General features: G+C 37.3%; 1 protein-coding gene across 1 annotated transcript; it reads right to left on the reverse strand.

Annotated features, from left to right (window-relative positions):
• Positions 1 to 303: 303 nt before the first annotated feature.
• LOC149494697 (uncharacterized) lies at positions 304 to 799 on the reverse strand. The gene is made up of 2 exons (XM_089724407.1): positions 648 to 799; positions 304 to 550 (listed from the first exon to the last, which is right to left on the reverse strand). The coding sequence occupies exons 1-2, from the start codon at positions 797 to 799 to the stop codon at positions 304 to 306; spliced, it is 399 nt and encodes a 132-aa protein (XP_089580533.1).
• Between the last annotated feature and the right edge of the window lie 11,659 nt (positions 800 to 12,458).

The following is a 12,458-nucleotide window of genomic DNA, read 5'->3' on the forward strand; positions in this document are numbered from 1 at the left end:
ATTTGTTGATAGCTAGATTTCTATTAGGACCTAAAATTTAGATCCTTTTATCTTGAGTTCTAATGAAATGTACTAAACAATGTGCAATTTATGTAATGCATGCACTTATTATGAATGAAATGACTTTTGCTTTAAAAATGTTTGATATATTTCCTGTTATTCTATTTCATAAAGGTAAATTCACCACATTTGCATATTAACATAAACTTATCATAACAAGCTTTAAAGTTAATAAGAACACAAAAGGTGAATTTATTCATTGGGCTTTGCCATAAATGTTTCAAGCTATACATAAAATTTTCTTCAAGCTAACATATTCGTTGGTTCAGTAAACTCATTGCCTTCCATGTCTGATAGCTTCACTGCACCTTTGGAAAACATCTTCATAATCAAGAATGGGCTCTCCCAGTTAGGCTTGAACTTTCCCCTCGGATCATGAGTGTTCGGCCACATCTGTTTCAGAACCAAATCCCCTACTCTAAGTAGTTTTGGATGAACTCTCTTATTAAAGTGCTTAGCTATCCTCCTCTCATATAACTGATCCATGAATCTGGCATTAAGCCTTTTTTTCACCTAGCAGTGCTAATTTTTGACAATGATTTTTTGCTCATTGATATTCTGGAATCTTAGATTCCATCCTTATTCACAAGGACTGCACTTCAATCGCAGTTGGTAGTACAACTTCCATCCTATAGACTAGAGAATAAGGGGTTGCCCCATTCGCAGATTTGGCTGTGGTCCGGTATCCCCACAAACCATATTGTAGCTGGCTTGCCCAATCACGATGATTTTCTGCCATTTTCCTCAATATCTTCTTGATGTTTTTGTTTGCGGCTTCCACTGCCCATTAGCTTAAAGTCTGTAAGGTGAAGACTTGTGGTGTTCGATTTTGAATTTCTCTAGCATCATTTTTACTTCTCTTTGAAATTGAACTTCATTGTCTATCACAACATGATGGGGAATTCCATATCTACAGATCAGGTTCTTTTCAATAAATTTGGTCATTTGCTTGGCACCTATGTTCTTAAATGATTCTGCTTCAACCCATCTTGAAAAATAGTCCATTGTAACCACTATAAACTCGTGTCCATTAGAAGTAGGTGGTGAAATAGTCCATTGTAATTCTGAATGAGGAATATGACTTAGGTCTTCGTGTATTTGACATTCGAAGCACCTTTTCACAAAAGAAATATAATCCTTTTCCATTATCGACCAAAAGAAACCCTGTCTGAGAATTTTTTTATCAAGCACTTTTCCATTCATATGGGTGCCGTAAACTCCTGCATGGATTTGTTCCATAATCCCTTTAACTTCTTTCTTCGATGCACATTTTAACAATATCCCTTCTGACATTCTTTTGTACAACTGACTATCTAAGATTGCAAATTGTAACGCTAAACGTTGTATAACTCTTCAGTCATCTCTGGTAGTTGAATCTGGATATACCCTTTTAGTCATCCAGTGCAAGACATCATAAAACCATGGCTTCTCTTCCTCCTCAATGTCCATAATCTTTTCGCCTTCATAACATGGGATGCTACTTGAAACATCATAAACGGCTTTTTAGGCATTACTGAAATCGCTTCCCAAGTTGATGCTAAGTTAGCCTAAGCATCTGCTACTTGGTTGATTAGTCTGCTTGTATGTGTGAAGGTTACCTTTTTGAAGTTTTGAACAACAATGCCAGATGGTTAATGTAAGGCTTTAGCCTATCCTCTTAAACTTCCCAATTGCCGTTCGCTTGCTCGATTACCAGTTGCTAATCACCAACAACCTTAATTTTATCGGCTTTAACCGCAATCAGAGCTTCTAGCCCAAATAGGCATGCTTCATATTCTGCCATGTTATTCATGATTGCAAATTATAACCTCTTCAATATCGGGATAACCTCTCGTTATGGAGATTCTAGTAAAATGCCTACTCTGACTCCTTTACTATGAGCTGAACCATCAAAGTAAAGCTTCCATCCTTTCTTTTCTATCAAAATCAAAAGTTCATCGGGAAAATCAATTTCCCACTATTCATTGTCTTCAACACAATGTGCAGCTAGAAAATCTGCAACTGCTCGTCCTTTGACGGTTTTCTTCATGGCATATTCGATATCAAATTCTGATAGTAGGATTAGCCATCTGGCTAGTTTTCCCCACTAATGCTGGTGTTCCATAGAAATATCTGACCGTATCCATTCTTGATACTGCTATCACTTTATAAGACTGAGAATAGTGTTGAAGTTTTTCTAGTAGCCCATACTATTGCTAAGCAAGTTCTTTCAATCAAGTTATATTTCTGTTAATTTGGAAGAAGCTTTTTACTCAAATAATACACTGCCTTCTCAACACTAGTTTCATCAGCTTGTGCTAACATGACTCCAATCCTAGCATCTTCCACTGTCAAGTATAGAATTAAGGGTTTCCCTGGCTTTTGTGGGCACAAAACTGGGGGACTTGACAAATATTCCTTAATTTTGTCAAAAGCTCTCTAGCAGTGATTGTTCCACTTTACTAGATGATCTTTCTTTAAAAGCTTAAAGATTGGATCAGATACTATAGACAACTTTGATATGAATCTGCTGATATATTGAATTGACAGTGATTTTCGCAAGTGTACGAAATCGCAACAAGTAATATAGAGTGAAAGAGCATCGTATCCACAGGGATTGTATATCGAGTACCAAAATTATGTTAACCTATTATTATTTAAATGACAATAAGAGAGATTTATTATAAGAAAAGTAAATTCTAAAATAAACAGAAAGAAATCAAGCAATAATATTTAGATGAAAAGAAATCAAGGATTTAAAACTACTAGGGATTTTGATTTCAGTTAATTCTATCCAATTTATTTTATTAGTTTGTTAATCAATTTTAATTGTTCAAGTAGGGGAAAAAACCCTAAAATCACTAACAAGCTCTCCCGATGTATTGTTAGCTATTCTAATCCGGTCTAATTACTTATCTTCCAATAGCGCAATCAAACATGAATTAAATCATTAAGTTTTATGGTTTGTTTTGTGAATTCATAACCTAAGGTCATTAACTTATGAAAACCCTTCATGAGTCAAACTTTTGAGTTCCCGCAAGTATACGGATCGCAACGTAGTAATAAAAGATCGATCCCACGAAGAACGGGTTGAGTCCACTTGCTACTTTATTCTTAATGATGTGTTTACAGAAATAAATACAAAAGTGATTGATTTCTATTTATGCTAAGGATAATGTTTAACTAAATTAAAAGATAAGTTTGTAGTTAAATACTTAGAATAATTAATCATAAAGACAAGTGTGTAGTAAAATACTTAGAATAATTAATCATGCACAGGGTTTTCTCTTTTCTATTCAAAAGCTTGTAATATACAATAAAGAATTCTTTAATTACATATGGTATAATATAATTCAACTTTTCAGTATAGAATTATACTTTCTATTATATGTATTTCTACATATAATAAAATCCCTATCTTGTTGAATATTAAACCTAATTCTTATTCTTTGATTATTTCAATAAGACAGTTTTAACTTCAACAGAAATAAGTGAAATATTCATATGCAAATTCAATTCAATGAATTAAATCTCTTTGATCTTTACTAAACTATTTCCTTCTGAAAATATAATCTAGTAACTTTGATTAAACAAAGACCAAAAGATAACTTAAAGAATTTTTATTGAATACTACCAATTAAATATTGTTGCTTTGCATAGAAGAGTTATGAAGAACAACATACAATAAGTCTATAAAACAAGAGAAAGAATGAATCTAACTCAAGCCTCCGGAGGGCGTCACACCTCGAGGAACTTCTTGGTGTTCTTGGCACAATCAATAACAAGTGACTTTCGTCAATCTTGCTCTAAGTACTACTAACACACTTCTCCTAATACAATCTAAGTGTTTTTGTGAATCTAACTCTGAATAAGAATTAATTTTGTATCTGTCTGTCTGTTTTTCTTGCTTCACTTTGATTGCTATTTATAAAGGAGGAGAGTGATGGTGGTGTTGGTAGTGATTGGTTGGCCAAGAGGTGCTTGAGGTGACTTCTCTTGGGAGGAGTCCGACCCTTGCATGGAAAGATATGATTCTCTGATGAAAAGGCAGCAATCACGTCTCCTGGAAATCTCGACTCGCGCTCGCGCTTGTAAAGGTCGCTCTCGCGACTTCTTCTCCAAATGCTTCTGCCTTTTAGAAGTTCTTTTTGCGCTCGCGCATCTTGAAGTCGCGCTCGCGACTTTCGCTGGCAAACCTTCTGCCTCTCAAAAGTGATTCTCGCGCCCGTGCAGATGGACGGCGTGCTCGCGACTTTTGCTCCAATTGTTTCTAACTGTCGCATCTGCTTATCGCACCCGCGTAGGTGGATGTCGCGCTCGCGACTTGCTTTTTCTAGGTGTGGGTTGCGCGCGCGACTTCTGGTAGCGCTCGTGACGTGGGCGTTTTTCTTTGTTGCGACTTGCCTCGCGGTGCGAGGGCTAGATCAAGGAATTCTCTTATCTTTTTAACTTGTTTTGGCCCTATTTTTGTATAGAACAAGTCTTTGCTCCAACTTTGTTCCTGCAATTCACTTTGAAACAAAACAACACGAACAAACGTAAAATGTACAAAAACAATCATGCATTCATGCAATTTATATCAAAATAACATAACTAGATTTGCCCGCTTTGCGAGGCTATCAATTCCCCCACACTTAGCTCTTTGCTTGTCCCTAAGCAAAATTTTTATCCTTCTTTTTGAACTTCATGTTGATCATGTTTGTTTTTATTCGTTGATTTAGACTTCTTAAGTAATTTACCAAAGATAAGAGATTTATGTGTTTTATGAACCAAGTAGTGTAAATGAATATGACATGTAAAAATTTCAAACATAGCAAACAAAAATCTAAAGTATAAGAAATCTAGCCATTTTAAGAAATGAGATAGGCAATCCTCCATCCTTAGAATGCAAAGAATAGGAAGTACTTTAGATAGCATACATGTATTGTTTCTTATCTCAAGGCATTTTTAGGTAGTCTTATTTCTATCTCACTAAGTGGTTGCATTTTATGCTCCATACCACTTTATTTTTTTTTTTTTAACTTTTGTGGTTGCATTTTATGCTCCATACCACATTTTTCTTTTGCTTATCATTTTTCTTTTAGGTATGTGGGAATGTAAATGATAAGTGGTTGCATTTTATGCTCCATACCACTTTTATTTTTAAAACAGATTTTCCGTTATTCCCCTATCGTATATTTTTCTCTCTTGAACATACCTTCATCCTTTATTGACTTGAAACATACAAGTATTTAATTTTATTTGCTTCCTATTCTTCATTCAAGGCAGGATTCAAGCTTTTCTAAAACAGAAGATAATGTCTAGATAATTAACTAAAGATTAAATTGTGCTATTTGAAAAGTTTAAAATGTCATATGTAAAATATCAATACTTAAGTTCATATAAGCATTCAATCTCTCTAATCATGGTATATTATTTAAGACTTCTATTTCAACAAGCAAAATACAAACAAATCAACATGTAGAGACTAAAACATTGAACTAAGGCAAGGAAGTTGACTTTTTTAATTGTCACACTTTTTTTTTTTTTTTTGAGATAATAAAAGATAATGAAATGTAAGTCTCCCCCACATTTAAAAGACACAATGTCCTCATTGTGGGATAAAGAAAACACAACGCATGCAAGAACACTCAAACAATACTGAAAAAATAAAAAGAAAACTAAAAAGGGACAGAAAAAACCTTAGGCCTCTGGAGAACCTGGAGGTGATGGAGTGAATTCGATATTTTGATGGTGGAAATATTTCATCCACTTCCGTTCCATCCGTTCGTGGTTTTTCTGGATTGTATGCAGTTTTTTGTCCCATGTCAAGAACAGTAACTTACAAGGTTTCCTGCGATTGCTGTAAAGCTTCCACTTTACCCAATACTTGCTTCCATCCGGCTACTTCATCTTCTTCTTCTTCCACATGAGACGATGATGTAACTGGCGCTTTGCCTTTCCGCTGTCTTTGTGCATCAGAGGTTCCTTCATTACGATCGCTTTGCCCGACTCTTGTTTCCCATGGCTTCCAACGATAAAGAACTGTGCTGCCAGTTTTTACTTCTTCAACCAAACCTGTCTTTTTCAAGAATGTGCCATCCATATACCTAAAAGTGTCTGTAGGTTGGGGCTGATATGGTGGAATAGGCATTCGAGCAACATATGCCAAGATAGGTGCCAAACTACCCACTCCTAAAGTAACTTTGCCTTGATGACGAGAGGCGTTGTATATTGTATCAAGTATTATTCCTGCAACGTCCACTCGTTTTCCCTGCAAAATACAGTCCAACACAAACAAGTCTCTTGTTTGGACTTTGGATGCTTCCACCCGTCCAAACAAGGCATAACACAAATACTTCTGCAGGTATAAAATACTCTCATCTTTTATCCATTTATTTCCAGCATTTCGGGTAGTAAAAGTTGATTGCCCCGTTAGTATTTCCCAAACGGAAGATGCATTCCATCCTTTCAGTTTAGGAGCACATCCACTTTTGGGGAATCCTAACCATTCATGCATTTTACCATATCCCACAGTTAATTCTTCTCCATCCACTCTAAATTTGATGGCCATTTCATTATCATCCACCCAATCAATAGTAGTCAATAACTCTAAACTTAATTTAGCATTTTCAGGGATTTGTAATTGACTAAATATTTCAAAATTTAGAGTTTTCAAATATTCCTGCACTTTCTCTAAAATGCCAATAGTCTGTAAAAAGGGTTGGTCAAGAAGATACACACTTGTGAAAGTGCACTTGGCAAGACGTGTATAGCGTTCCCCTTCCTCCATAGTATATATGGGGAAAGGAGCCTTATATCCGGTGGCCAAATCCTTTCGTGCTGGTGCAGAGGAGGAAGATCCTTCCTTGTTCTTCTTGGCTTTTTGTTTGAATGGCATGGTGTGAGTGTGGATGGAGATATTGTCATTCAAGATACTCAGAAAAGAGGGTTGCTGGGAATTGGTTTTGTAGTGACAGAGTTTGGGGGTTTGTAAAGAAGGGAATTGAATTTCTTATATAGAGGAATTTAGGGAAGGATAGGGTTGAGTAGTTAATGGGGAAGTTGAAAAGGAAGAGTTTTGATTGGATTTGAAAGGGTATTTGCAGTTTTTGCAGGTTTGAATGCCTTGGGAAGGAGAAGAATTGATTGGAATGTGAGAAGGCAGTTGAGAATTTTTGACCGTTAGGAAGTTGCGCCAAAAATTTGTGGAATCGCGCCAGGAATTTTTCTGGAGTCGCGATCGTGTTTGCAACTTCGCGCTCACGAATGGTTCTTCTCTTGCCTCTGTCCTCCATTGTGTCCTAATCGCGCCCTTGTTTGGTATTATCGCGATCGCGAGAGTGTATCTCCTTGTTTCTGACTTGTTTTGCAAAAACTCGCGCTCGCGCAGATATTTGTCGCGATCGCGAATGGGGATCTTGAAGCTTCTGACTTCCCTTGTGGAGAATTCGCGCTCGCGCAGATAGATGTCGCGCTCACGAGTTTTGTAAAAAAGTTTCTGTCTCTTTTTTGCAATGTTCGCGCTTGCACCTTCTTCGTTCACGCTCGCGAGTTTGGTTTCCTGCAAAATAGAATTCCCAGCACACTTGATTTTTGATGGGTTCCCTTTTTTTTTTTCTTTTTTTTTTTTTTGAAACTGATTAAAACAAATAATCAAATAATACATTATAATAAACAAAGTATATTAAGTAGTTATTGAAATTATACATTCTTATGAAATCGATTCAAAATGTTACCTGCGATGGATCATCAATCCTATTACCCAAATAAAGCTTACACCGTTGTCCATTTACCATGAATGTAGAACCATTAGATAGATTCTTCAATTCTAATGCTCCATGTTCTGCGACTTTGGTTACCTCAAATGGTCCACTCCATCTGGACTTCAATTTTCCAGGAAATAAGCGTAGTCTTGAATTGAATAATAACACTTGGTCTCCTTCCTTAAATGATTTGATTCTAATTTGATTATCATGCCATTTCTTAGTTCTTTCCTTGTATAACTTGGCATTTTCATATGCTAATAATCTGATCTCATCAAGTTCATTTAACTGAAGTTTCCTTTTGTAACTAGCCTTGCTTAAATCAAAATTTAAAGACTTTATTGCCCAATATGCTTTATATTCCAATTCTATGGGTAGGTGACATGCCTTACCATAAATTAAACGGTATGGAGACATCCCAATTGGTGTCTTAAATGCCGTTCTATAGGCCCAGAGTGCATCATCGAGTTTAAGTGACCAATCCTTTCGTGATGAATTGACAGTTTTTTTTAAAATCCACTTAAGCTCGCGGTTTGAAATTTCCACTTGACCACTAGTTTGTGGATGATATGGGGTAGATACCTTGTGATGTACTCCATATTTCCTCAAAAGGTTTTCAAATGATCTATTTAAAAAGTGCGTACCTCCATCACTTATGATTGCTCTTGGGACCCCAAATCTGGTAAATAATGCTTTTAGGAATTTGACCACTGTATTGGCGTTGTTTGTGACACAAGCTTGTGCTTCCACCCACTTGGAAACATAGTCAATAGCTACTAAGATATAACTTTTACCCTGTGAAATAGGGAATGGTCCCATGAAGTCGATTCCCCATACATCGAATATCTCTACCTCGAGTATGTTGGATAAAGGCATTTCATCTTTTCGACTTATGTTGCCAACCCGTTGACACTGTCACAATGAGAGACAAATATACGAGCATTGTGGAATAGAGTGGGCCAATAAAAACCACTTTCCAAAACCTTTGAAGCAGTTCTATTTGCTCCATGATGCCCTCCATATGGACTAGAGTGACAATGCATAAGTATATCTTGTATTTCTGTTTCCCCTACACATCTTCTAATCATACCGTCCATACATATCTTAAACAAGAATGGTTCATCCCATAAGAAATTTTTAGCATCTGCATAGAACTTCTTCTTTCGTGCATGAGTCATATCTGGAGGTATGATGTTAGAAGCTAGAAAATTTGCAATGTCAGCATACCAAGGTGTGTGAACATGTTGTACTTACATTAAATTCTCATCTGGAAAACTTTCATTTATAATTGTAGTTTCTCCTATTGGTCCTTCTTCATTTTCCAGACGTGATAAATGATCTGCAACTAAATTTTCAGAACCCTTTTTGTCTCTAATTTCAATGTCAAATTCTTGCAATAATAATACCCATCGAATAAGACGTGGTTTTGCATCTTTTTTAGCAAACAGGTATTTGAATGCAGAATGATCAGTATAGATTATGACTTTTGCTCCTAACAAGTATGATCTGAACTTATCACATGCATATACTACAGCCAACATTTCCTTCTCAGTAGTTGTATAGTTCATTTGAGTACTAGTTAGAACATGACTAGCATAGTATATCACATGCAACTTTTTCTCTTGTCTTTGGCCTAATACACAACCAACAGCAACATCACTAGCATCACACATTATTTCAAACGGTAATCCCCAATTGGGTTTTGCTATAATAGGCGCACTTACTAATGCCTTCTTTAAAGTTTTAAAAGCTTCCATACATTCTGGAAAAAAAATCAAAAGATGCATCTTTAGCAAGTAAGTTAGTTAGAGGTTTAGCAATGATAGAAAAATTTTTTATAAATCTTCTATAAAATCCTGCATGGCCTAGAAAAGATCTTATACCTTTAACCGTAGTAGGAGGAGGTAATTTTTCTATAGCTTCCATCTTTGCCCTATCTGTCTTGATTCCTTCCTTACTTATTTTGTGCCCTAAAACAATGCCCTTATCAACCATAAAGTGGCATTTCTCCCAATTCAAAACCAAGTTAGCACTTTCACATCTTGATAATACTAGATCTAGATTTTTCAAACAACCTTCAAATGAATCACCATACACAGAAAAGTCATCCATAAAGACATCCATAATTTCTTCTATGTAGTCATTAAAAATCGCGGTCATGCAACGTTGAAATGTTGCAGGTGCATTGCATAATCCAAAAGGCATGCGTCTATATGCAAATGTACCAAATGGACAAGTAAATGTGGTTTTCTCTTGGTCATTCGGAAAGATATAAATCTGAAAATATCCCGAATATCCATCAAGAAAACAATAGAAAGCATGACCAGCAATTCTTTCTAACATTTGAACTATGAATGGTAATGGAAAATGATCTTTTCTGGTGGCTGAATTAAGTTTTCTATAATCAATACATACCCTCCAACCTGTAGTGGTCCTAGTAGGAATTAGTTCACCATTTTCATTTTTTACTACAGTCATTCCTCCCTTTTTAGGCACACATTGAATTGGACTAACCCATTGGCTATCCGAAATTGGGTATATTATTGCTGCATCTAGTAACTTGATAATTTCTTTCTTCACTACTTCTTTCGTATTAGGATTAAGTCTCCTTTGTCTTTCTACCTTAGGTATATGTCCATCCTCAAGATTGATGTAATGCATGACTGTGAACCCCTCCCCCAAATATCATGGGCATATGAATGCATGTGACTAAGGGCAGAAATGCACGTGAATGTATGAGTCGCCACCTTGTTTAATTATTTTAGGGTAAACTAGGAAAAAACCCTAAGTGACTCCAATTTTAATTAACCTAATTGCTAGATTAACTAACCCAATGTTTAAGGCATGATCTACGCACCCGAGGTGGATCCCGAGACTATGTCATGCTGATGAACTAACCTATGGATGAATGCTTTGTAGGGTAAAATGATGTAATTGGACCACTGAAAATGTTTATGTGATTTCGACTTGCCGCTCGGCGTTAAATCCCAAACGTGCCTACGTACTTCCGTTTGAATGGAAGATCAAAGTCAACGTAGTTCGATAGGCCTTCTTTGAAGGGCTTTGAATGGGTATGCTTTATGCATGAGTGTGTGTATGCTTTCTGCATTTTGTTTAGGCATTCTGCCTGAAAATTGATTTTTAGGCATTTGATGCCAAAAATGTTGATTTTAATGGCTTTTAGCCAAAAAGATTTATTTAGGCAATTGTTGCCAAAAATTGATGTGATTTAGGCAATTTATTGCCAAAAATTGGTTAGGCGATTTGTCGCCAAAGTGATTAAGGCATTTGTGCCAAAAGTTGGTATTGGAAGGCGTTTAGCCAAAAGATTTAGGCAATTGTTTGCCAAAAGTGATTATTAGGGCGTTTGTCGCCAAAATGACTGGTTTAAGGCTTTTAGCCAAAATGAATTGATTTAGGCAATTTTTGCCCAAAGTTGATGTGATTTAGGGATTTGTCGCCAAAATGATTGTTTGAAGGCTTTTAGCCAAAAGATTGATTAATTCTAAGGCATTTTGCCAGAGCTTCTGATTTAAGCGATTTGTCGCTCAAAAGGTTGTTAATCTAATTTATAGGCAATTTGTTTGCCAAAAATTGATTGAACCGTGGGCAATTTGTTGCCAAAATGTGGTTGATTTAATTGTAGGCAATTTATTGCCAAAACGTGATTGATTAAGGCTTTTTAGCCACAATTATTGATTAATTGGACTTAAGCCGGACTGTTCGAAATAAAGGTAATTAAACCGTAGTTATTAATTAACTAGGCTTTTTAGCCAATATTGTCGGATTTAGCATTAATACCACGATTATTAATTAACCGGGTATTTAAGCTTAATCATATTTGATTGAGGCAATTTATTTGCCTAATTGATGACATGAATGCATTTATGCAGTTGTAGAATTGTTAGGAGTAGAAGAGAAGCATGCATGAAGTGCTAAAATTAAATAGGCAGAATTTAATTTACGTACCTGATTTAATCGACGGCCACTTCTTAACTCCAGGTTAAGCTCCTCGTTACGGGAATATTAATTAATTTAATTTTAAATGACCAAATAACAAAATAAGAAAATAATAAAGCTGAATAAAAATGCAAAAAAGCAGTAAAGAATCGCAAAGAGCGTGAGGGAGAAGGAGCGTCCGTCAACACAGACTGAGTGGGTCAAAACGGAGGCCCCGGGGCCAATTTTATAGGAAAAAACGAGACCCGAGGGCGGTCCTGCCCGCCCTCGAGGGCGGGCGTACCCGCCTCAGGGGGGCGGGCGTGCCTACCCCCGCCTCAGGGAGGCGGGCGTGCCTGCCCCTTGGTGGCGGGCATGCCCGCCCTTGAGGGCGGGCGTGCTGCCCCTTGAGGGCGGGCGTGCCCGCCCCACACACCCGCCCTGGAGGGGGGGCATGCCCGCCCTCTAGACCGCCCTTGAAGGGGGCGTGCCCGCCCTTGAGGGCCGGCTGGACCTCCCTTGAGGGTGGGCTGGCCCGCCCTGGGGGGGCAGGCATGCCTGGCCCATGGGGGCGGGCGTGCCCACCCCTGAGGGCGGGCACATCGACCCGTGTGCTTTTTTTTTTCTCGTTCCGGAGGCTTTTTCGGGAGTTCCGGACCTCCAAAAAATATTCCAGGACCAGTTCCGCGATTCTCATAATTTTCCGGACGTTTCAAGTACCGTATTGGCACACTT

This window comes from Jatropha curcas, chromosome 7 (genome assembly GCF_041381405.1).
Source record: "Jatropha curcas cultivar XTBG-Jc1 chromosome 7, XTBG_Jcur_1.0, whole genome shotgun sequence".
Taxonomy (NCBI): Eukaryota; Viridiplantae; Streptophyta; class Magnoliopsida; order Malpighiales; family Euphorbiaceae; genus Jatropha; species Jatropha curcas.